A 27321-nucleotide genomic window follows, 5' to 3' on the forward strand; every position below is an offset into this window, starting at 1 on the left:
GTTTCTCCTCCGTATCATTAATATAGGTAGTAAATAACTGAGGACCTAGGACTAATCCTTGTGCTACTAGGTGAGATGCTGTTCGGACAGTCAGTACAGACTTGATGGGCCAAAGACTGCTTCACTGTAGGGATTCTGTGGAAGAATAGTGATTAAATTTCCAAGTTAGGCTGATGGGTGGCTTGAAGTGCAACTTGAGTTGGTGATTTTTCCATGTGTGTACTGTCTTTGTCCTCCTGGATGCTAGATGCTGTGAGTTTTGAAGCTACTGTCCAAGGAGCCTTGTTGAATTTCTGCAGAGCATCTCATAGATATTGCATGCTGCTGCTACTGAGTGTTGATGGTGGATGGAATGAAAATATGTGTATGTTCTGCCAGTCAAGGAGGCTACTTTGAATTGGCTGATGTCAAGCTTTTTTTGTGTGAGGAGCATTCTATCACAATCCTGATTTATACAATTGCTCAGTGGGCTTCGAGGAGTCGGGACAGGTGTTACTTGTTGCAAGATTCCTAGCTTCCAACCTGTTGTCGGCACAATATTTATATGGCAATTCCAGCTTTTAGTTTCTGTTTAATAGTAACTCCCAGGATGTTAATATTCTGCAGGAAATAGCTCCCCTTCTGTCTCCCAATGCCTGGATGGGAGACTGGGACAATATTCTAGAAGCTGGACACCAGTTAACAAAATGCGCTGCATTTGCCAACACACTTCCAACATCACCTTCCAAAACTGTAATCCCTGCCATTTAGAAGGTCAAGGGCAAAAGACGCACAAAATCATCACTTCTTACAAGGTTTCCTCCAAGACCCCCACTATTCTGATTTGGAAAGGATATCGCTATTACTTCACTGTCACTGGTCAAAATCCTGGAACTCCCTCCCACATCACTCTGGGTATTCTGCATCATAAGGATTGTAATGGTTCAAGAAGACAACTGACCACCATTGTAATTAGGATGAGCAGTGAATCATGGCTGACCCAGCAAAGACCAAAGCCTGTGAATGAATGGAAAACACTTTGTACGTCTGATTATGTGCGATCTTACATGAGCTCATTGTAACATCATCTAAGGAGCAAAGATTAAAGCTCGCATGTGAACCTTGTTTAAAATTAGAGAGGAAATTCGGATGGTGTGCATAATTTGCGAGGTTAATTTTGATCAGCTTTGCCTGGTGCCAACAAAGCAGTAGTTGCTTCAAGTTGAGGTCAGAAGCCTTGAATGTCATTTCATTAATGCTGACAATGGTAGTGAAAAATCCTGAAGTCAGATGGCCTTATTCATGCATTTAAACTGAATATACATATTTTATCTAATAGAAAAAGAAATGCAAATATCTGCTGCCAGATCAATTGACCATGTAAGGGAAGTTGGAACCGAAGGCCAATTGTCAAAAGCAAGTAATCAGAAAATGCCTCCAAAACAACCATTGAATACTAAAGGAGGTTTCCAGAGGGGTTTCATTCAAGATAGTAGAGGTCGAGGGCTAAGTAAGTATAATTTATTTATTTTGATACTATTCATTTTAAACTTGTGTACTCTAGCAGCCCTGTCTATTATCACTTAATAGAGTTTTGCAGCACTATAAAGCTAATTTATTTCTATGTTCTCAAATTGTCTGAAGTGTTTGGAAATTGCTCACTGAACTCTTAGCTTTTCTTCACTGGGGATTTTAAAATGTACAGTTTTAAATATAGTTTAACACTCTTGGCCTCAAGCGGTGTTGAACAATTTCATTAGGCCTCACTGGCTTCTTACACCACAAAATGTAACTAGTATGTGACAAGTGGCTGTGCTTTGTTTAGTGACCAATGGGAATCAGGAATACTTAATGCTACCCATTGTCCAGCAATATACTAATTTGTTCTTTGTGGTTTGTTCATCTTCATGCATTTTGAAGTTTCAGGATTGCTTCCTATACTGGATCCAACTCCAGATCCCTCTGAAGAAGGGTCACTGGACCTGAAACATTAACTCTGCTTTCTGTCCACAGATGCTGAGTTTTTCAAGAAATATTTTTTTCTGATTTCTTGGCTTCCACGTTTTTTTTTCTCCAGATACTTTGATTTATTGCTTTTCGATATTGTTAGTACCTTTATTTATAATGTATGTTCTAGTGATTGTTAAATATGTTTAGCATTCTAAATGTCTAGCGCATGCAGTTTCTTATCCCTCTAACTTGAAAGGAAATTATTGAATTTATATCAGATAGCTATGTTCAAATTTTCTCCACTGCTTTGTTTTTGTTTGTAGTATAAATATTCACTCATGTTTTTTAGCTCTGAAATGTAAAAGAGTTCCATGATGTTTCCTTAGATTTGCCAAGAAATTTTAGGTTATTATCTTCATATGATTTTTTTTGTTCAGCGAAATGAATAAAAATGTTTTGAACATATTAATTTGAGGTTGGGAAACAAGTGTTGAATTTGTATAGTTTAAGATAGTAATTGTAACATAACTAAAAGACCTTGGACCCAATTAGCCTTTTGTTGGTGGTTATCTCCTATGTGAACTGTACCTTTACTCCCTCTGCCTGTTACGTTCCATTATTCCATCCACCATCACCTACGTATTTGACCTGTTCTTAAATGTTAACATGGTCACTACTTCAATCACTAACTTGATGTCAAATTCCAGGTGTTTAACTTAATTTTGAAGAAAGCTTGCTGTCTTTTCTGACTCCTGCACTTAATGTTTAATATTAGATCTCACACATTGGATGCCTGAAGAGCTGGAAACAGTCAGTAGTGTAGGCATAATTGGACACCGCTTTCTCTAGTCTCATTGCTATATTACTGTGAAGAGAATTTCTGCTGAGTTGAGTAGGAAATGGTGCTCACTTATCTCACTCCTTGTTTGCCCGATTTCTTGTGTACAGGTTTTATTTTCAGAGGACTCTTGAAAGGTTATCTTTAATAAATTCACTTTTAAAATAATATGTTCACAGCTTCTGTGTTGTGGCAGCAACACAGTCAGAAATGAAATATATACAAATGAATACTGGTGTTTGACTTGTATTTACTGATAATCCATGCTTATTACCCTCGAACATGATAAACCTCACTTTCTTTCCTTCCTACTGTCAAATGATTAAAAGTTTGTTCACTATTTTGCTTGTTGGACAACAGCTTTGAAGGTTATAAGCCTTGACTTCATCACAATCGTTAACAAATACAAACATTGTCTTACATACATTTGTTTTTATACCCTTTAACTTGTAGCAATAAAAAGTGCATGATAGTCCAAACACATTTTCAGATGTAAGAAAGTGATCTACATTTTCTTTCATTCGTAGCATTATATGGCATATCACTATTGAACAAAAACGTACACTTGTGTTTTTACAGTTAAAGTATTTCCTGATGAAAATCCTTTTCGATTCCGAGACCGTTCAAAAGATCAGGCTCAAAAGCCACACAATGCGAGGAGTTCTTCACAACCCCTGAAAATAGAAAATGATAAGCTAACAAGAAGAGCTGACTACGGCAGACAGAAAGGTTCATGTTTTTGACTTGCATTTTACTGTAGAGATCGGCACTGATCCTGTAAATAATTTACTTGAACAGTGATATACCAGCAATTTAAAACTTTCTTGCTGTTGCCCACCTTTAAGAAGAGAAATAAATTGTTTTCCTCTTGTCTTCTGATTTTGAGCTAGACCAATACTTCCATTCCCTTTGACTGTAATTGGAAGTCCAAATCTAAATGATTAATGTTTTACCTGCTGCTTTTGTGCTCAAATGAAATAAAGCAAAGTATTATTTTCATACAGTGAAGATAGTATTCAAGATGATGGGTGGTTGATTTGGACTTCTAGAACATTGAGCGTTTCCACTTCCATAGTGCAATACTTGCAGCAGACCTAGTTAGAAAGGAATTAATGTAGAAATACCCTTGTTTTGATGATCCGTATTAACTAATTGTTCAAGAATATGTACTAAAGGCTTCTTTGTAAGCCTCATTTGTAATATATATAGAAATCTTCCAGCCCATTATTAATTGAAATGTTCATGGATCCCAAAGGTTTTTTTTTTACATATAAGTATAATACTAAAAGATGGTTTGTCTTCCCCATACATTTTGAACACCACTTGATCTTCATGTTAATCCAGGCTATGCTTTTATATTTATGCCAGCATTTTTCAACTGCATTATTGATTTTACGTGCCCAAAGTAATAAACATTGAAAAATTATATTCTGTTCATATTGTACATCTGTTATTTCTAAGCTGTACTTGCCTTGGAAGGTTATACCTACGTAATTAGTTGCGCAATGTTGAACCTAGAAATGGTAACAGGATACAAGGATCACTACTGGTGTTTAATTTCAAGCAGTATGTTGGTGTTGCAAAGTTTCAAACTAGCAATGTTTTAAATATAACTAAAAGTTGCCCAAGTCTGACAAATCTTTGCGTTTTTTTGAAAAGGTAACAAAGAGGATAGATGAGGGTAGGTCAGTGGATTTGCTTATGTGGACTTCAGTGAGGCTTTTGACAAGATCCCACATGGCAGGATAGTCATGAAGGTTAAGTGGCATGGGATGCAGGGAGACCTAGATAATTGAAGTTGAAATTAGCTCAATAGTAGGAAGCAGAGAGTGATAGTTGAAGGTTGTTTCTTTGACTGGAGGCCTGTGACTAGTGGTGTGCCATAGGGGTCAGTGCTGGGACCTTTGTTACTCTATGTACATATAAATGATCTGGATGTGAATGAACAAGGCATGATTAGTAAGTTTGAGGATGATACAAAATTAGGAGGTACTATTGACAGCGAGGAATCTTGATCAGATGGGGAAGTAGGCTGAGGGTTGGCCAATGCAATTCAATACAGGTAAATGTGAGGTGTTGCACTTTGGAAAGTCAAACAAAAGTAGGCTTTATACAATAGATGGTAAGGTCCTGAGGAGTGTTGTTGAACAGAGGGACCAAGGAGTACAAGTACATAGATTGTTGAAAGTGATGTCACAGGTAGACAGGGTGGTGAAGAAGGGATTTAGCATGCTGGCCTTCATTGGTCAAGGCATTGAGTAGAGGCGTCAGGATGTTATGTTATAGTTGTGTAAGTCATTGAGTCTGCACTTGGAGTATTCTGTGCTGTTTTGGTCACCCTGTTATAGAAAAGACAAATCTCCTTTGCACACTTTCTAGTTTAATTATGTAGGTGTTTTCAGAACTAGTTGGCCTGAATTATATGGAGAGGTTGGCCAGGATATTGGCCATGTTGGCCACTTTATTCCTTGAAACGTAGGAGATTGAGGGGTGACTTTATTGAGGTGTATAAAATCCTGAGGGGCATAGATAGGATGAATGCATATAGTCTTTTTCCAGGGATGGGGAATTGAAAACTAGAGGGCAGAGGTTTAAGGTAAGAAGGGAAGGATTTAAGAAGAATGTGAAGCGCAACTTCTTCATGCAGAGTGATGCGTATGTGGAATAGGCTGCTAGGAAAAAGTGGTTGAGGCAGGTACAATAGCAACATTTAAAAAACATTTGGTTAAGTACAAGGATGGGAATGGTTCAGTGGGATGTGGACCAAATGCATGCAACTGGAATTAGTTGGGTGGACGCCATGGTCAGCATGGATCAGTTTGGTCCAATGGGCATGCTTCCATGCTGTATTACTCTGACTAAGGGATAGAATGAATTCGAATAAGATGTAATGTCTTTGGTTTTAGGCTAAAATTTAGGTAAAAATGTCAGTTGAAACAATAAAGAATGAAATGTATGGGAACTTCTAAAAATCTTCAAAGTAATGAAAATGTGTTATGATCCCTGCTAAAATCAAGGCGTCTGTAGATATGGGGACAAGGTTTGGTTCACCTATACTTACCTTTTTTTGAGTGATAGTCTCAGCAGATGGTAATACTGGACAAGTCAGGTTCCAGGGTGAAACGAGACTTGTTAGATCATAAATTTCACTTTTGTAGTTGGTTGCTATGGTTGTTAGTTGCTGGAAATATTCATGCTAGGCTGCCAGTGTTCATGAACAAAACACAAATTTATTACAAAAAAGAAAAATCAACAAACAAAGCCAAATGAAAGTTAATTTGAAAAGATCTTGATCTTCACAACAACAGAGATTTAGCCTTTTCCCCAGCAATATATTTTTAAAATACTCAATCGCAGAGTAACACCCCTTCTATTTTCAATCTTTAATGTCTTATTTAACTGACTCTGCAGTTTTCTTTCTTTGATTACTGAAATAGTTCCAAGACTACTTTGTAGTTTTGATGAAACCTCCCTTCAGTTCTGAGGACCTGGAATTCTGACAGTTAGATTAGATTAAATTCCCAACAGTGTGGAAACAGGCCCTTCGGCCCAACAAGTCCACACCGCCCTTTGGAGCATCCCACCCAGACCCATCCCCCTATAAACCACACACCCTTGAACACCACGGGCATTTAGCATGGCCAATCCACCTAGCCTGCACATCTTTGGACCGTGGGAGGAAACCGGAGCACCCAGAGGAAACCCACGCAGACACTGGGAGAATGTGCAAACTCCACACAGACAGTTGCCCGAAGCTGGAATCAAACCCGGGTCCCTGGCGTTGTGAGGCTGCAGTGCTAACACTGAGCCACTGTGCCGTTGGCTCTTGAGATAACAAAGTGTGGAGCTGTATAAACACAGCAGGCCAAGCAGCATCTTAGGAGCGCAAAAGCTGATGTTTCGGTCCTAGATCCTTCTGAAACGTCAGCTTTTCTGCTCCTAAGATGCTGCTTGACCTGTTGTGTTCATCCAGCTCCACACTTTGTTATTTCAGATTCTCCATATCTGCAGTTCCCATTATCTCTGTGGGCTCTTGATATTGTTTCTGAATCTGCAGACTTTCTGGTTGATTAGTTATTGATAGATACTGATGGGCATCGATTTTTTTTTTTCCTTTTTTTTGGCGCGCCTGGACACACTGGTGTGGGTTTGTCTCTGACAGAGCAATTAGCAATTGGGTTAATAACACAATTAAAAACATTTACTTAGTAATATGTTGATCAGGTCTGTTCATGCCATGTGCCACATCATACAGCATTTCTGCAAAACAGTTTATTATCATTTTAAAATCTTGTTATGCTTGGAATCATAAAGCAGAGAACTACCTGAGCTATTGAGAGGTTACTTGGATGAAATGTGTTTCCATTTCAGAAAGCAATAATTTGTATTTTAGAAAATGGGAATTGGTAAAGGCTATTTAGTCACTTGATTCTCTTGTACCATTCAACAAGATCATAGATGATGTGTGATTTGATTTTATGTATCCACTGTTTCCCTATTTGCATTGATGCATATGGTTACCAGAACTCTTTCAAATTTAGTTCTAAGGTTAGCAATTTATCTAGCATCAATTATCATTTACAGAAGAGAGTTTGACGTTTCTAACGTGCATACTGTCCTTTCATAATTTCGTCCCTGAAATGTCTGATGGTAATTTTTGACTCTGAATCCTAGTCCTGGACCTCCCAACCAGCAGAGGTAGAATAGATCAAAGGAGCTATTTGTTCCCATTAATCTTTTGAAAATGTTTGATTCCATTATCTATTCCATGACAAATATTGAGACCCTAGCACAGATCCATGCAGGCAACCGATTGTCACATCCTCCCAATTTGAGTATCTGACCATTATCCCTACTGTCTCAAGCCACGTAGTCACTTTGTTGTTTAGACAAGCAATTAGTTTCATGTGAAATACTTTACAAACGCTGGAACATTATGGTTTTGTAGAATTAAGAAGCAGAAAATAATTGAACTCTAGTGGGAGATGTGCATAGAATCTTTGTTAGCAACCGTAAAGTAATAACAAGTAACCTCCCTTTTTAAATGCTTCCTGTAGCAATGTAATTTTTCTGTTATGAAATTATGCATGTACAGTGCTGGTTTGTTCTTGTACTGATTAATGCTGTGTTTCTAATATTCTATTATTTTCTTACATTGTGATCACACTATCTTCAGAGGATAGATCTCCTTCAAAATCTGGAACGCCACCTCATGGGAACGGTCTGAAACATTTCTGGGATCAACATGTACACAGTGGTCACAGGAAAGGACCTTCGAGTGAAGGTAGAGCTACTCCACAACCAAGAGCGCCATCAAACCGATTGTTTTATGCTTCTGACAATAAAAACAAAAGCAGCAGCCTCGGTGAATATGATACTGATAGTCAGGATTCAAGGGACAAAGGCAATGGTAGGCATAGAAGTAAGGGTAAGGTTTGGAAACCATCACGGGAAACACTGAATGTGGACAGTATCTTTGAGGATGGAAACAAAAGGCAAAGCAGTCCGAAGCACAAATCAAGTTCTTCTAACCAACCACAGCATAACAGAGGACTGAATACTCATGATGTATTGAGAGAGAACAGAAAACACAAAGAACTAATGACTATATATGAAGATGAACTCAAACAAGGAAGTGTAAGTTCTTTGGAGCCAGATGGAAAACCAAATCCAGAAAAAGACAAAAGCAACATGACTGAAACCAGTTGTCAAGTGCAGAAAATTGAAGCAGGGTATGAAAGCAATGATCGACTCAGTAATAACTCAGCTAGTCATAACGCTTTGGCCAGAGAAACTTTCAATGGAAAGCACTTGAAGAATATTCAAGATTCATTTAGCAACAGGTAACTTTTTTTTACATTAATTATCAGAGAGGCCTTTCCTCTCTAATTTCTTAATGCACTATAACTCAAGCAGTAAAATAGTGTTTATTTTTATATGCAATTTTGTTAATCCACGCTATTTCCTAGTGTGTTAAGATCTCTAAATATTTGCAATATTCAGAAAAGTACTAAACTGTACATGTTTCCTGTCTGTACACAACCTTTGTGTCAAACTTCACCTTTTATTACTTCTGACCTACAAAGTTATAATCAAACTACTCATGCTATTGGTGTAAATTCATGAGGAGGACATTTTGTGCCACTAATGACAAAAGAGTTGTTTTAAACCCTTTGTCTCCCAGAGTGACTAATTTCAGAGTAAATATTTTAGGCTTGGTACCAGTCTTCCTTATTCATTTTTTTTTAATGCCAGTAGTGACCAAATATCATGGGAAAGCTTGTGTTCCCAACTGACCATTCAGCCTTGTCCTACCCTCCCCATTTTTTCCTCTTCACTTAATGTTCCCTCTGCTCGTGTGTTCCACCACTTCTGCTATTCTTTTGCCTCAGCCGTCTCTGCTGCCTTCTAACTGCCCTCATCCTCCAATTCTGCCATTAAGGGCCACTAGATACAGTTCCACGCTCTCAACATCCACCTGATATTCATTTCTTTGCCACATGGGCTTCTCCCTTTGCCTTGGCATACAAACGTACATGATCTTCCCTTCCTCACCTACTGAACCACCTGCTTACTGACCTGTCCCTTCTCCCCTACCTGGTTTACATGTGTCTCTCCCTTTCCGACTCCACCAATGTATTGTAACTACCATAAATTTTTATATGCTGTACCATCCTTAAATTTTAGCCTTGCCTGCCTCTGCTTCCTGCAAACTCACTGCACCTCACTCTCCAAACTGCTGCACTATTACCTCCAAATTCTGCCTTTCCGTTTTGATTTCCAGTGTTTCAGTTATTTCTTAGCCCTTGTCTGATCATTCTTGAAACTTTATCCCCAGCGTGACCTGAAGACTACACTTGAATCTTAACTTCTTACGATCACATGTAACTTGCTATTTTCCTTCACATCAGTGCCAGAAGTGTTTCCAAATAGAAAACTCTTTTGTTTCTATCATTAATATACAAATTATGTTCAATAGTTTATGTGCACAAGTATTTCACTTTTTTTGGCATGGAAGCAAAATGGACAGGTAATTACATTGTATTTGTAATTCTTATATTGTATTTAGTTTCTCCCTTAATTTCACATCTTTATGGCTGTTTTTCATGTATTGCAGAGAAATTCTTGTATATGCATACCTACACTTTTGCTTATTGAATTTTTTGTATTGATTAAAATGTTATTATAGATAACACCAAATGAAAGAATGGTATATTTTTTAAATGGGCAGAATGGATTATCTAGATTTAGTCTCCAGGTATTCAAAATACCTAATTAACCGTGCCATATCTGAAGCAATGAATTTCTGCTGACAAAGTTTGTAATCTCGCTATTGATGCATTCCCTCCTAATATCTGCCCCTCATGCTCCTGCAAGTCACTCACTCAATTGAAGCACAGTGTTCATCTGAAGAACTTTTTGGATTTTTATCCGAACTTTTGATACCTTAAATTGCCTTCCGACTACCTCACAACATCACCTGATTCTGGTGTTGTCAGTCCATATTCTGATAAAACTGTAAATGCATATTTAATCTACAAATTCTACTTCCTCCCCCTATCATATCTCACTGATCATTCCATTTTTGCTGATGCACTGTGTGTGCAGATGTACTGCATACTATGCTTGCTACTGTGCAATCCCTGATGCTGAGCTCCAAGCTATCACCAACATCCACATCAAGGTTCGTTCTCGTTCTCACACACCACCCCACCATCTTCCGGATACAACGCATCATCCTCTGACACTTCCACCATCTACAATCTGACCCCACCACCCAAGACATTTTTCCATCCCCACCCTTGTCTGCTTTCCGGAGAGACCACTCTCTCTGTGACTCGCTTGTTCGCTCCACACTGCCCTCCAACCCCACCACTCCCAGCACCTTCCCCTGCAACCGCAGGAAATGCTACAGTTGCCCCCACACCACCTCCCTCACCCCTATCCCAGGCCCCAAGATGACTTTCCATATTACGCAGAGGTTCACCTGCACATCTGCCAATGTGGTATACTGCATCCACTGTACCCGGTGTGGCTACCTCTACATTTGGGAAACCAAGCGGAGGCTTGGGGACCGCTTTGCAGACCACCTCCGCTCGGTTCGCAATAAACAACTGCACCTCCCAAACGCAAACCGTTTCCACTCCCCCTCCCGATCTTTAGATGACATGTCCATCATGGGCCTCCTGCAGTGCCACAATGATGCCACCCGAAGGTTGCAGGAACAGCAACTCATATTCCGCTTGGGAACCCTGCAGCCCAATGGCATAAATGTGGACTTCACCAGCTTCAAAATCTCCCTTTCCCCCACTGCATCCCAAAACCAGCCCAGTTCGTCCCCTCCCCCCACTGCACCACACAACCAGCCCAGCTCTTCCCCTCCACCCACTGCATCCCAAAACCAGTCCAACTTGTCTCTGCCTCCCTAACCTGTTCTTCCTTTCACCCATCCCTTCCTCCCACCCCAAGCCGCACCTCCATCTCCTGCCTACTAACCTCATCCCACCTCCTTGACCTGTCCGTCTTCCCTGTACTGACCTACCCCCTCCCCACCTCCCTACCTATACTGTCCACTCCACCTATCTTCTTTTCTCTCCATCTTCGGTCCGCCTCCCCCTCTCTCCCTATTTATTCCAGAACCCTCACCCCATCCCCTCTCTGATGAAGGGTCTAGGCCCGAAACATCAGCTTTTGTGCTCCTGAGATGCTGCTGGGCCTGCTGTGTTCATCCACCCTCACATTTTATTATCCACATCATTGTATGAGAGAGCACAGGTTTTATACTAAAAATTCTACCTCAGCCACAGTGTACTTCAGAGGCACCTTCAAAGGATCTTTGGATAAGTGCAGCATCCCTGTAATTTTTTTCAAATTTACAATTCTCATCCAGGTTGCTGTTTCTCCAACTGTGGTTTCCAGTGGTGCTCCCTCCTAGATATTTTGGCGATTGGAAGCTTTACCTTCAGCCAGCTTTGACGTAATGTTATTGAATTGCTTTGCTAGGTCCCTCACTTCAGGACTGTTCCTAAAACTCCTAAACTGTTCCTAAGCCTTTTAAATGAGCTGTTATTTGTCTATCCTAATGTCTTTGACTCAGTGTCCATTTCTGTTTTGCTCTCTGGTGGAGCACATGGGTATTTCCTTCCCTGTTAAAGGCATTGTAGAAGAGTAAGTAGTTATAATTGTTTTAAAATGTGTTCCAGTCCAATTTTCTCCTATGCCATAGCCTTACTTCATCTGAAGAGTATATTTGTTCTTGATTCACTGTGAGTAACTCTGAGGAAGCACACTAATAATAAATTTAGCATTTTGATTCTGCATGTATTTTCTATTAATTTTCCCATTTTAAAATTTTTTTAACATTTCAGATGGAAAACAACAAGGCACGTTACACTACAGTTTTTGTACTTTTATCAAGCTTCTGCAACACTGCCAGTAATAGCAGGGTGTAATTATGGAATGATAGGTTTCATTTAGCATTTTTCAGTTCATGGAATGTGGCCAAGATTGACTAGGTTTGTACTCATTGCCCATCCTTAATTGCCCAGAGGATGGTTAGGAATCAGCCACATTACCATGTGTCTGGAGTTATATGTAGGCCAGGCCAGGCAAGGATGATTCAGGGGAAGATAGGACAAGGTATGAGAGCTGACGCTTAACCTATGCAATGTAGAGGTCAATTTGCCAGACTACAACAACAACACCCTTGTTAGTAGGCGTAATAACAAAGACAGGGTTGGATCTAAGCACATGGAGTACAGTCAGTTCAGAGGGAGATATGTTGGATTGCATGAGCCAGGGTTGATAGGGGTTGGGGTGGGTGTTAGAGAAGTTGAGGTGATTAATGTCACGTTGACAGTAAAAGGTCAGGGGGAAGCGTCCAGGTGGGGCGAGAGTGTTGGAACTGGTCATTGGGGGTCTGTTATTCCAGAATTCAAATCAGAAACTTTAACTGATACACAAATATAACTTGAAACCAGAAAAACCACAATAGTATATGAAATGCTGTACTGTACAATTTTTGAAACATTGTTCTTTTAAATAAAGAATATAAAGAATATATAGAGTTAAAAATAAATTGTTTAGGCATTTAAGGACCTTTTGTATGTGGCTTAAATGCAAAAGGATTGCACTAGTTCATCCGCTCTACCCAGTGTGGCTACCTCTACGTTTGGGAAACCAAGCGGCGGTATGGGGACCGCTTTGCAGAACACCTACGCTCGCTTCGCAGAAGACAACTGCATCTCCCATTCGCAAACCATTTCAACTCCCTCTCCCATTCCTGAGAAGAGACATCCATCCTGGGCCTCCTGCAGTGCGATAATCATGCCACCTGTAGATTGCAGGAACAGCAACTCATATTCTGCTTGGGAACCCTGCAGCCTAATGTTATCAATGTGGATTTCAAAATCTCCCCTCCCCCCACTGCATCTCAAAACCATAAGACCATAAGACATAGGAGTGGAAGTAAGGCCATTTGGCCCATCAAGTCCACTCTGCCATTTAAATCATGGCTGATGGGCATTTCAACACTACTATCCTGCACTCTCCCCGTAACCCTTCATTCCTTTTGAAATCAAGAATTTGTCGATCTCTGCCTTGAAGGCACCCAACGTCCCAGCCTCCACTGCACTCTGCAGCAATGAATGCCACAAGCCCACCACTCTCTGGCTGAAGAAATGTCGTCTCATTTCACTTTTAAATTTACCCCCTCTAATTTTAAGGCTGTGCCCATGGGACCTAGTCTCCACGCCTAATGGAAACAACTTCCTAGCATCCACCCCTTCTAAACCATACACTATCTTGTAAATTTCTATTAGATCTCCCCTCAACCTTCTAAACTCTAATGAGTACAATCCCAAGATCCTTAGCCGTTCATCATACGCTAAACCTACCATTCTAGGGATTATCCATGTGAATCTCCGCTGGACATGCTCCAGGGCTAATATGTCCTTCCTGAGGTTTGGGGCCCAAAATTGGACACAGCATTCGAAATGGGGCCTAACTAGAGCCTTATAAAGCCTCAGAAGCACATCGCTGCTTTTATATTCCAACCCTGTTGAGATAAACGACAACATTACATTCGCTTTCTTAATTACGGACTCTACTTGCAAGTTAACCTTTAGAGAATTCTGGACCAACACTCCCAGATCCCTTTGCACTTCTGATTTGCAAATTTTCTCACCGTTTAGAAAATAGTCCATGCCTGTACTCTTTTATCCAAAGTGCAAAACCTCACATTTACTCACATTGAATTTCATCAGCCATTTCCTGGACAACTCTCCTAAACTGTCGAAATCTTTCTGCAGCTTCCCCACCTCCTCAGTACTACCTGCCTGTTCACCTATCTTCGTATCATCGGCAAACTTCTCCAGAATGCCCCCACTCCCTTCATCCAGATCATTGATGTATTAGGTGAACAGTTGTGGCCCCAACACTGAACCCTGCGGGACACTACTCGTCACCGGTTGCTATTCCGAGAAAGAGCCTTTTATCCCAACTCTCTGCCTTCTGTCAGACAGCCAATCCTCAATCCAAGCCAGTAGCTCACCTCGAACACCATGGGCCCTCACCTTGCTCAGCAGCCTCCCGTGAGGCACTGTAGCAAAGGCCTTTTGGAACTCTAGACCGATAACATCTACTGGGTTTCCCTGGTCTAACATTCTTATTACCTCTTCAAAGAATTCAAACAGGTTTGTCAGGCACGACTTCCCCTTACTAAAACCATGCTGACTTGTTTTAATCTGACCCTGCACTTCCAGGAATTTAGAAATCTCATCCATGACAATGGATTCTAGAATTTTACCAACTACCGAGGTTAGGCTAATCAGCCTATAATTTTCCATCTTTTGCCTTGACCCTTTCTTCAACAAGGGAGTTACAACAGCAATTTTCCAATCATCTAGGACTTTCCCTGACTCCAGTGACTTTTGAAAGATCACGACCAAAGCCCTCCGCTATTTCCTCAACCACCTCCCTCAGAACTCTAGGATGTAGCCCATCGGGGCCAGGAGATTTATCAATTTTTAGACCTTTCAGCTTTTCTAGCACTTTCTCTTTTGTAATGCCTATCATACTCAATTCTGCCCCCTGGCTCTCCGTAATTGTTGGCATACTACTCATGCCTTCCACTGTGAAGACTGACGCAAAGTACTTATTAAGTTCTTCAGCTATTTCCTTATCTCCCATCACTAGCCTTCCAGCATCAATTTGGAGCGGCCCAATATCTACTTTTGCCTCTCGTTTGTTTCTTATGTATTGAAAGAAGCTTTTACTATCACTTCTAATATTACTAGCTTGCCTACCTTCATATTTGATCCTCTCCTTCCTTATTTCTCTCTTTGTTATCCTCTGTTTGTTTTTGTAGCCTTCCCAATCTTCTGATTTCCCGGTGCTCTTGGCCTCTTTATTGGCTGTCTCTTTTTCTTTGATATATTTCCTGACTTCCTTTGTCAGCCATGGCTGTCTAATCCCACCCCGGATAATCTTTCTTTTCTTTGGGATGAACCTCTGTACTGTGTCCTCAATTACACCCAGAAACTCCTGCCGTTGTTGGTCTACTGTCTTCCCCGCTAGGCTCTGCTTCCAGTTGATTTTCATCAATTCCTCTCTCATGCCCCTGTAATTACCTTTATTTAACTGTAACACCATTACATCCGACTTTGCCTTCTCTCTTTCAAGCTGCAGCCTGAACTCCACCGTATTATGATCCCTGCCTCCTAAGTGTTCCCTTACTTTAAGGTCTTTTATAAAGTCTGGCTCATTACATAGCACTAAGTCCAGAATAGCCTGCTCCCTTGTCGGAACCAGCCCAGCTCGTCCCCGCCTGCCTAACCTGTGCTCCCTCTAACCTATCCCCTCCTTCCACCTCAAGCCGCACCTCCATTTCCTACCTAATAACCTCATCCCGCCCCCTTGACCTGTCTGTCCTCCCTGGACTGATCTGTCCCCATCCATACTCTCCTCTCCACCTATCTTCTCCTCTCTCCATCTTCAGTCTGTCTCCCCCTCTCTCCCTATTTATTTCAGAATCCTCTCCCTATCCCCCTTTTCTGACGGCGGGCCTAGGCCCGAAACATCAGCTCTTCTGCTCCTAAGATGCTGCTTGGCCTGCTGTGTTCATCCAGCCCCACACCTTATCTTGGGTTCTCCAGCATCTGCAGTTCCCATTTATCTCTGATTGCACTCGTTCAAATTGTTGCGTATAGTTTTAAATTGGTCTTGAAGTTGAGGATCACCTCAGTAGATAAATGTCCTGGAGAGTTTACATCTCCTTTTTCTTTTTATTTTGATGTTCTTCAGGTGTCAGCAAGAATTATACAAACCTAATGCGTGTCCCAATCATTCTCACAGGTTTCCAGTTAATGAAGGTAAACTTTGTACTTTTTTTGTATTCAAACTGTATATTGCATAACTGTTAGCCATGGTCTTTTATGATGTAGTTTGTGAATTGTGAGGAGGAGGATTTACAACTATTAGACAATGTTTAAAATGTTTAATATCTTTACAGTCAAATTCCAAGGATTGACAAAATTGCAACTGGGGGTGATCTTACAATTTGTCTCCAATGTTCCTGAGTATTTATTCTAATTCCGATTGAGATCGGAATAAAGATATACAATATCCCTTTTTCATAATTCGGTCCATTAATTGTTACACTCATGGTGATTCTTACCACATTTATCAACTTCATTTGGATGCATTTAAATTTATTTTATCTGACATATGCTACAGTTGGTAGCTAATAAGTGCCTATTATTTCCAAAGAATATAAAAGAAACTTTGTCTTGCATGAATAGTAAAAAAAAACTCTTATTAAAACTTTTAGATCTTTCTTTCGGCCACTGAAGAACCACCAGTTCTTTTTGAAATTTTATCTTATGCTCATTTTATTGGACAGTATTTGAATAGCTTTTTAAGATGTTACAGTCATAACATTTTGAGTACAAAAGATTTTAAGGCTATTTATTCCTATGCCATTAAACAATTTGCTTTAACTTTTTTTCACCCTTCAGTTCTTTTTTCTTTGTGGCAACTTATCTAATACCCTTTCAAGCATTTGAATTGACTCAGTAACCAACGTAGTGTATTTTTTTGGGTAGAGGTGCAATTCTAACCTAACCCTGCATGCTTATTATTAAAGTTACTACAAACCATTGGAAATGATCATTCCTAACATAGGGTATTTTGTCTTCCCTTTCTTTATCCAACTCTGCGCAGTATTTGCAGTGCTATTTATCAACTCTTTTATAACTGCATCTTTATCCCTAGTATCATCCAAGTTAAACTGGTTCCTGAAGGCTAATACCCTTCTGATAGTGAGGTATCCAGTCCCTTATTATTTTTACATTTTGTGACCTTGTATGTTAAATCTAACATCCCATATCTGGAACCAACCAGAGCATATATGTTAGACTTGGTGTTGTGTAATGTGACAGAATTGATGAATGATCTCCAAACAAAAACACCTCCTAGTTAGCAGCCACCATGTGATTGAATTTTACATCCAGGTTGCAAGGAAGAAATGCATGTCTAAGACTAGCATTTGAAATTTCAACAAGAACCCCTGTGTGGGACTGAAAGCTCAGTGAGCTGGAGTGAACTGTGATAACTGGGCTAGGAGATATATCAACAGAAAAGTGTCAGAAATATTTAAGGTTGATATTTCAGAATGATTGTCTGAGGAATATTCTTATTTCAAAGAAAATATTCTAAGGGGAGGGCACTCCAACCATGGTTAAGACCATAAGACATAGGAGTGGAAGAAAGGCCATTTGGCTCATCAAGTCCACTCCGCCATTTAAATCATGGCTGATGGGCATTTCAACTCCACTTCCCTGCACTCTCCCCGTAGCCCTTGATTCCTTGAGATCAAGAATTTGTCGGTCTCTGCCTTGAAGGCATCCAACGTCCCGACCTCCGCTGCACTCCGTGGCAATGAATTCCACAAGCCCACCACTCTCTGGCTGAAGAAATGTCATCTCATTTCCGTTTTAAATTTACCCCCTCTAATTTTAAGGCTGTGCCCATGGGTCCTAGTCTCCCCGCCTAATGGAAACAACTTCCCAGCATCCACCCCTTCTAAACCATACATTATCTTGTAAGTTTCTATTAGATCTCCCCTCAATCTTCTAAACTTTAATGAGTACAACCCCAGGATGCTTAGCCGTTCATCATACGTTAAACCTACCGTTCCAGGGATCATCCGTGTGAATCTCTGCTGGACGTGCTCCAGGGCTAATATGTCCTTCCTGAGGTGTGTGGCCCAAAATTGGATACCGTATTCTAAATGAGGCCTAACTAGACCTTTATAAAGTCTCAGAAGCACATCGCTGCTTTTATAATCCAACCCTGTTGAGATAAACGACAACATTACATTCGCTTTTTTAATCATGGACTCTACCTGCGAGTTAACTTTAAGAGAATCCTGGACCAACACTCCCAGATCCCTTTGTACTTCGGCTTTACGAATTTTCTCGCCATTTAGAAAATAGTCCATGCCTGTATTCTTTTTTCCAAAGTGCAAAACGTCACATTTGCTCACATTGGTCCAGGAAATGGCTGATGAAATACATTCTCCTAAACTGTCTAAATCTTTCTGCAGCTTTCCCCACCTCCTCAGTACTACCTGCCTGTCCACCTATCTTCGTATCATCGGCAAACTTCTCCAAGAATGCCCCCAATCCCTTCTTCCAAATCATTAATATATAAGGTGAACAGCTGCGGCCCCAACACTGAACCCTGCAGGACACCATTCGTCACCGCGTGAACTGAAGAAACTATTGAAACAGTAAACTTAAGTAAAGATGAGTAGCAAACCAGATGATTAGCCAGAATATAAAGAATGGCAGAGAATGTCTAATAGGACAATCAGGAAGAGAAAAGTAGATTGAGAGGAGGTTAGGCAGAAATGGGAGAGGGGAGGGAAGAAATGTTGGCAATACCACAGGTATTTAAAAAGGAAGATACTAGGTAATGTAAGTGCTTGTTCTGTAGAAAATGAGAATGGGAACTTAATGGTAGTTAATAAAGAAATGGATGAAATTTCCGAAGTATTTTGCTTCTACATTCAATATAAAGGATACAAAAAGCATTCCAATAATGGCTATAAATCATGATGTGGAATTGAGAAAAGAACTCGGTCAAATCGCTGTCAATTAGGAAGCAAATACTGAACAAACTAATGGAATTGTGGGCTAACAGGTCTCTGAGTCCTAATGAACTTTATCCAGTGGACTTCAAAGTAATGGCTGATAGGTAGTTGATGTGTGCATGTTAATCCTCTAAAAACTTGCCTTATTTCTCGAAAGTTTACAACAGACTGGACAGTAGTAGGTAGAAATCCACTATTCAAGGAGGGAGAAGGCAAAAAACAATCAATTGGACAGTTTGCTGGATACCTCTAGTCACAAAGTGTTAGAAGTGGTCATTAATGAGGAAATAGCTGCACCTTTAGAAACAGCCAAGTGGGATTAGTTTAGTTCGGGATTATGTTTGGCGTGGACTAGTTAGGTGGAAGGGTCTGTTTCTATGCTATATGGTTCTGACTGTGTTCTATCTCCTCATCTAAATTGTTTAGCCCACCAGCTTCTAAAACACGACTGCATCCAGCCCAAATCCCAATCATAGCCAGCTCGTACTTTTTCTCTCTCTTTCAACATTCTTTGTGGTTGGCTAGCCAGCACCTGATCTCCCTTGATTGACCAATTCAACATTTCTTCAGTTGCTGGTCTCAACATATCAACATCTCAGTGGTAAATTGCCTACAGTTCTTCGAGCTATTAACCTGTATTATTTTTCCAGGCCAGTTCTCAGCAGCAAACATCAACGTTTGTGTTCGTTCTTTTTTTTAAAATAAGCTGTGTTCAAAGTTCAGTTCTCAACTGTAACTCAGTAGCAAATCAAAGATGAGAAAAATAAAAGAAAAACAGTGATGGTCTCAACAAAAGAAGGTGGTATTAGGATGTTGTTAGGCAGCATTAAAACAGCAGTAGCCTGGTCCATTTGGGTTCTGTTGGGTTTGCTTTTCTTTCAGGCCTCATCACAGCCTAAGTCTCAATATAGACAAAATTGGAGAGTTGTTGGCCTAGTGGTATTATCTCTAGATTACTAATCCAGAAAACCAAGCATTGTTCTGGCAGCCTGCATTTGAATTTCACCAGAGCAGCTGATGTTCAATTCGATAAAAATCTGGAATTGAGTCTAATGATGACAATGAAACTAATCCTGATTGTCAGGAAAAAAAAAACACACCTGGATCACTAATATCCTTTAGGGAAGAAAACTGCTGTCTACCTGGTCTGGTCTGCATGTGAGTCCAGACTCTTAGCAATGTGGTTGACTTTTAACTGCCCTCTGGGCATTTGGGAATGGGCAATAGATGGGCCTAGCCAATAATCCATATCCATTGCACAAAATTTAAAACAAAAGCTGCATTTAAGAGGGGGATGTGAAAGTGATTCCCCTTAACAACAAGACAGCATTTGACCTAGATATCAAGGAGTCCTGGCAAAATTGAAGTCTGTGGAAATAGAGGAAAACCCTTCACAGGTTGGAGTCATACCTCGCACATTGGAAGATGATTGTTATTGTGAAAGCCAGCCTTCTCAGTTCCAGGACATCGCTGCAGGTGTTTTTCAGGGTCATCTCCTAGATCCGTAATCTTCAGTTGTTTCACTAATGATCTTGTTCATATGGTCGCAAATTGGATGTGCACTGATGATTATATGAAGTTAGTACCATTTACAACTCAGATACTGAATCAATCTGTGCCAAAATGTAGTAATGCCTATATAACATTCAGGCTTGGACTAATAACTGCCGTAAAAATTTTAGCTGATGACACCTCCAACGAGAGAGAATCTATCCATCTCCTTTTGACATTCAGTGGCATTGCCATTGCAACACCCCACATTCTCAAATGATAGCTACGAGATCAAGTTAGATGCTGGAAATTATGGCCAGTAACTCATCTCCTGACTCCTCAAAGCCTGTTCACCACGAGGCACAAGTCAGGAGTGTGATGAAACGCTCTTCATTTGCCTGAATGAATACAGGTTCAACAACACGTAAACGTCAACACCATCAACACAAGGTGGCAGCAGTGTACACCATCTCCAGGCTGCACTGGCAAGTCACCAAGGCTCAATCAGCTTCTTTCAAATCCACATCCTTTACCTCCTAGAATGGCAAGGCCAGAATTCATGTGGGGACAGCATTACCTGAAAGCTCCCTTCCAAGTCATACCTTAGACTTGGAATTGTATCATTCTTTCACTGTTATGGGATCAGCATCCTGGACCAAAACCCTTCTGATCAGCACTGTAGATGTAGTATACCATATGTAATGCAGTGGTTCAATCAGATGACTTACCACCACCTCCCACGGCTATTTGGGGATGGATAACTTTGTTAGCTGTGCCTATATTCCAACAAGAATAATAAACAACCAACTCCATATTGAGTATTCGCTTTGCCTAGTGTGTAATCTCTTTAGAAAAGGAGCATAAATATGGCCAATAACACTTGTTGGAAGAACTTGCATTTTTACCATTTTGCATTAACAACAAAACTAAGAGCATTAAGACAAGTCTCCTGGCCCTGATGAAATGCATCCCAGGGTACTAAAAGAGGTGATGGGGGAAATAGCAAATGCTCTAGTAATTATTTACCAAAATTCACTGGACTCTGAGGTGGTTCCTACAGATTGGAAAACTTCCTATCTGACGCCATTGCTTAAAAAAGGAAGTAGACAAAAAGCAGGTAACTATAGGTCGGTTAGCTTAACTTCAGTAGTGGAGAAATGCTTGAATCTATCATGAAGGAAGAAATAGCAAGACATCTGGATATAAATTTTCCCATTGGGAATACCCAGTATGGGTTCATGAAGGGTAGTTCATTTTTAACTAATTTGGAATTCTTTGCGGACATGACTTGCATGGTGGACAGTGGGGAACCTGTGGATGTGGTGTATCTGGATTTCCAGAAGGCATTTGACAAGGTGCCACACCAAAGGCAGCTACATAAGATAAAGTTGCACAGTATAACAGGTAATGTATTGGCATGGATAGAGGATTGGTTGACCGGTAGAAAGCAAAGAGTAGGGGTAAATGGATGTTTATCGAGTTGGCGGTCAGTGGCTAGTGGTGTGCATGGGATCAGTGCTGGGACCTCAATTGTTTACAATTTACGTAGGTGATTTAGAAGTGGGCACTAAGTGTGGTCTGTCAAAATTTGCAGATGACACTGAGGTGAGTGGTAGATCAAAGAGTGCAGAAGACGCTGAAAGTCTGCAGAAGGATATGGATAGTCTGAGTGACTGGACAAAGGCCTGGCAGATGGAGTAAAATGTTGATAAGTGTGAGGTCATCCATTTTGGTAGGAACAACAGTAAAATGGACTATGTTTTAAATGATAAAAAAATTGCAGTGCGCTGCTGTGCAAAGGGACTTGGGGTGTCCTTGTGCATGAATCGCTGAAGGTGGGAGTGCAGGTACAGCTGGTGATTAAAAAGGCAAATGGAATTTTGTCTGCCATTACTCGAGGGATGGAGTTTAAAAACAGTGAGGCTCTGCTGCAGCTGTACAGGGTCCTAGTGAGGCCACACCTGGAGTACTTAGTGCAGTTTTGGTCTCCTTACTTGAGAAGAGATATACTAGCACTAGAGGGGGTGCAGCGGAGATTCATTCAGTTGATTCCAGAGTTGAGAGGGTTCGATTGTGAGGAGACACTGAGTAGACTGGGATTATACTCATTGGAATTTAGAAGAATGAGGGGAGATCTTATAGAAACATACGAGACTATGAAGGGAATAGATGAAGTGGAGGTAAGGAGGTTGTTTCCGCTAGCAAGTGAAACTAGGACTAGAGGGCATAGCCTCAAAATAAAGGGAAGCAAATGTAGGACTGAGATCATGAGGAACTCCTTCACCCAAAGGCTTGTGAATCTGTGGAATTCCCTGTCCAGTGAAGTGGTTGAAGCTATCTCACTGTTTTTAAGGCAAGGCTAGATAAATTTTTGAAAGGTAAAGGAATTAAGGGTTATGGTGAGTGGGCGGGTAAGTGGAACTGAGTCTCAAAGATCAGGCATGATCTTATTAAATGGCGTGGCAGGCTCAAGGGGCCAGATGGCCTACTCTTGCTCCTTGTTCTTATGTTCTTATTATGGACTAAATTAGTCACAACTGTCCTTCAAAGAAAAATTAAATCATGTTATAAATATATATGTATTTTACAATACAAAGACTTTTAAGTTTAAAGAACTGTAGGGCACAATTGATAAAGGAAAGGGTTTTTTTTAAGGCCAATTTTATTTTGGATGTGCTATTTTCTCATATAACTTGAAGGACTTTCGTAAAACGTCTGCTATACTAAAACCTCTGACACATGCTTTATTATGACTAGCTGTTGTGATATGCCATAATTTTTCCTTTGGGGCAAGAAACAGATTAACGTCCTGTTGTAAATTATACATTTAGTTTCTATCATACTCTCTCCTGACATATGATTATTTTAGCAGTTATCTGAGCAGCAGAACACATTTCCTTATTCAAAATTGTTTGCTGCTTTTAGCCATGCATGGTTATCCGTGTCAGCAGAAGTGGAAAATAACATGTCTATTTATAAAGGGTGGAATTCAATGTACAGCCATCTTGGCATTAGATGTGGAGGGCATGGGATTTGCCAAAGTGTTGCATTTTTTATCTAATCGGCACTGGCAGGGCTCTGCTGCCTCCATCAGTTGGCTATATACTATTGCTTTTGATTAAAATCTATATTAATATGCCAGTACCCTTCATAAATTGTAATTGTTCACTGACTCATTGAAAATTTTCCACTAATAAGAGTGAATAATGCTGATCTTTTCAAAGCTTCTCTGAATACTTAGGACTAAAGGCCTGGAAAGAAATTGGACAATGATCAACTGATTAGTTGATTTCTAAATTATGATTAATGTGAATGGGGTAACTGGTTTGAGTTATTAATGGACTTGTATTGTCTGTAAACTGCACTGCATGCAAACTATTAACCTAAGTTAACTTGAAAAACAGGCAGTTATTCTTGTCCGGATAGATTATACCTCAACTAGATTTGTTTTTAAAAATTGATTAGTAATTGACGGTAGTTTATATTAAGTTATTTATAAGTGAATACACTAAATTTTTGGCAAAGGATCAATGCTGTTTGCATCATATCTTATGTTCACCAAGTTACTGCATTCCCATTGCAAAATCTCTATGGCGCTTGTATTCTGTTTCTGTGATGACTGGGAATGTACTCGTGCCTTGGTATTCTGTCAAGTAAATGTTCACTAACGTAAATATAGCCTGTGACGTAATTCTGAAGTGGTCTCTGTCCGCAAAAATGACCTTGAGCTTCCTGCCTTTCAACACAGTGTTCCCTGGCCGACACCTCTTTCATCTATAGTTGACTTCTACCTCTGCCCCCCCCCCCCCCCCCCACTCCCCCCAACCCCACCCCTTCTGTAGCAAGAGAAAAACAACTTTCCGCTAGCTTCAAACAGCTTTGAAGACTGGACCTGAAATATTAACTCTGTTTTCTCTTCAGAGATGCTGCCAGACCTGCTGAGTTTTTCCAGCAGTTTCTGTTTGCGTTTCAAAAGCATGTGATTGAGCAACTGAAGCTGAAATCAGAAGAATAGTTTATCAAATGTGCTATTTGTTATTGTAGTTAACTTAAAATCTTGGCAGATCTATACATCTCGTACAGATAATAGAGCTGTGTTTTTTGTATGGCTAATTGTTGAAAAGAAGTTAAAGAAAATAGAATTGTAGAATGGTTACAACACACACAAAGATCATCCAGGCCCATCAATAAATGCCAGGTCTTTGCACGGTAACTTCCTTGTCCTTTCCCTGGCAACACTGCAGATTTTTCTCTTCAGATAATTACCAAATTCCCCTTTGAAACCCAAAATTGAATCTGCTTCCTCTAAACTCTCAGACGTTGCATTCCAGATCCTAATCGCATACTATATGAAAATGTTTCTCCTCATGTTGCCTTTGGATCTAAACTTCAATGCACTTACGTTCCTACACAATATGTGAACAATCTAGAATGTTTAACAAGAAAATGAAATAGTCACTGTTTAAAGAAATGAAAAACATAATTTATCATCTGCTTAAGAGTAGGTTTGTGAGAAAAAGAATTTTAACATTGACAGTTTTTCTCCTGTTGGTATTCTCATCTTCATTAATGTGAGATTTTTGCTAGAGATTGTTTCCTGCAAGGTTTCATGTTTATTCTCCAATTTGGATAGACAGTTGTTACAAATTAAAAACTGAAAGAACTGCAAACGCTGTAAATCAAAGACAAGCAGAAATTCCTGAAGAAACTCAGCAGGTTTTGTAGCATCTGTAAAGAGAAATCAGAGTTTAACATTTTGGGTACGGCTCTGAGGAAGGGTCACTGGACCGAAACAATAACTCTGATTTCTCTTCACGAATGCTGCCAGACCTTTTGACCTTTTCCAGCAACTTCTGTTTTTGTTTTAGTTATTAAGTCATGGATATGCAAAACCTCCTCAAATAGAACATTAAGATGATTGAAACCAATTTTTGGCATATGCCGTAAATTGTGTTCCTTTGCTATTAGTTCATCCACTAACCTAACCACTTTCTCAGGCCAAAGCAGTTTGAGAAGTCTCTAGGGTTTTGGAGTAGATTTGTAGCTCGGCTTATGGGTGTTGAGGGTGATTGGTTCGCCGAGCTGGTTTGTTGTTCCACAGAGGCTTCATTACCCTGCTGGGTGACATCTTCAGTGCAGCCTCCGATGAAGCTTTGTTGTGTTTTCCCTTCTGGTTTTTAAACTCTGGAGTCCATTGAGCTAGATTGCCTCACTTCCAGTTTTCCTTAGTAGTGGAGTGTATTGGGAGTCGAGTTCTGTGTGTTTACTGATGGCTTTCTTCATGGAGTACCAGGCTTCTAGGAATTCCCGTGGTTGTCTCTGCTTAGCTTGTCCCAAGATTTTGGTGTTGTTCCAGTTGAATTGGTCGTTCTCCCTATCCATGTGGATTGAGATGAGTGAAGAAAGCCACCAATAAACACACAGAACTTGACCCCATATACATGCCACTATGAAGGAAAACTGGAAGTGAGGTAATCCAGCTCAATGGACTTGAGTTTAAAAACCAGGCGGGAAAACACACCGCTTCATCAGAGGCTGCACTGATGTTACCCAGCAGGGTAGTGAAACATCTCCGGAACAATGGACCAGCTCGGCAAGCCAACCAACCTCAAGATTATGAGAAGTTTGTACATCTGTATGACTCTAAGCGGAGAGAACTTCAATCCTGATGTCACAAAAATCTGCTTCCACCTTTGCAACATCTATGCATCAGCTTTAGACAATTCATTGTGAGATGTTATAGCCACACATAACTCGGTTCATTTTTCCTGCTCCTTTCCTTAACAACCTTTTCATCTTACAGTCTTTCAAAACTTTGACCAAAGCATTTTCTGTCGTCATGTCACATAGGGGAGTCTGTTTGCCCATTTCTTTCCACCTTATATTCAATGATTTACCTTCATCAGTAAAGTGATGGGAAGTGTGGTCAGTTTGCACTTAAAACAGTAATAACCTGATTATCGATGCTCAGTTTGGATTCTTCCAGTGCTGTGTATCTTTTGACCTCATTTTGGCCTTGATTCAAACAAGAAATAAAGCGCTGAACTCCAAAGGGAAGCTAGGAGTGACTGCACTTGATGTGAATGCCCTATTTTATTTCAATGTGGTATCAAGGAGTGCTGGCAAAATTGCAGTGTGGATTCTAATAAGAGCTATAAAGGAATTTGTGGGTGGGGGGATTCTCTTCACTGTTCGGACTCTTATCCAACACAGAGGAAATTGGTTTTGATTGATAGAGGCCAATTATTTGAGTCCTGGGGCATTGCGGTGGGAGTTTCTCAAGATAGTATCCTAGGCACAAAATCTTTAGCTGCTTTCTTAATGACTTTCTTTCCATCAAACGATCTGAAGTGGGTCTTTGCTGATGATTACAGATTCCTCAGTCATTGAAGCAGTTCATGTCTATTTGCAAAAATCAGGACCTGGCTGATAACTGAAGATTGTTTGTGCCAACAAATGCCAAATAATGACTGTTTCCAATAAAACAGAATCTACCCATCTCCCCTTTACAATCTACATCATTGCCATCATTAAATCCCCAATATCAACATCCTGGAGTTACACTGAACAGAACTAGGTCAGCCATATGGATATAGTAGTTACAAGAGTAGATAGTGACTCTGAATTATATAGTAAGGAACTCACCATTTTGACACCCCAAAGCCTGGCTACCGTCTACAAAACCCACGTCAGGAGTGCATTAGATTGCTCTTTACATTCTGCTTGAGTGCATTTCCAATGGTCAAGAATCCAGTACAAAGTAACATGTATATTCGGCACCTCATCCGTTATCATGATTCTTCCACAGCATAGTGGCAGCAGTGTATATTACATACAAGATGCACTGCAGCAGCTTGCCATGATTCCTTCGGCACCTTTCAAATCCACAAACTCTGTCAAAGATCAGAAA

The 27321-nt window shown here is 40.3% G+C and overlaps 1 protein-coding gene across 1 annotated transcript in view; it reads left to right on the top strand.

Moving 5' to 3' along the window:
* LOC125463259 (inactive ubiquitin carboxyl-terminal hydrolase 53-like) overlaps nt 1-27321 on the top strand; it is an 89060-nt gene that overhangs the window by 40858 nt on the left and 20881 nt on the right. Inside the window, exons 10-13 of the mRNA XM_048554343.2 lie at nt 1319-1489; nt 3347-3496; nt 7944-8610; nt 16070-16137. Of these exons, the coding sequence (XP_048410300.1) occupies nt 1319-1489; nt 3347-3496; nt 7944-8610; nt 16070-16137 (1056 nt within the window). The remainder of the gene's footprint in view (nt 1-1318; nt 1490-3346; nt 3497-7943; nt 8611-16069; nt 16138-27321) is intronic.

The sequence above is a fragment of the Stegostoma tigrinum genome, chromosome 1 (genome assembly GCF_030684315.1).
Source record: "Stegostoma tigrinum isolate sSteTig4 chromosome 1, sSteTig4.hap1, whole genome shotgun sequence".
Taxonomy (NCBI): domain Eukaryota; kingdom Metazoa; phylum Chordata; class Chondrichthyes; order Orectolobiformes; family Stegostomatidae; genus Stegostoma; species Stegostoma tigrinum.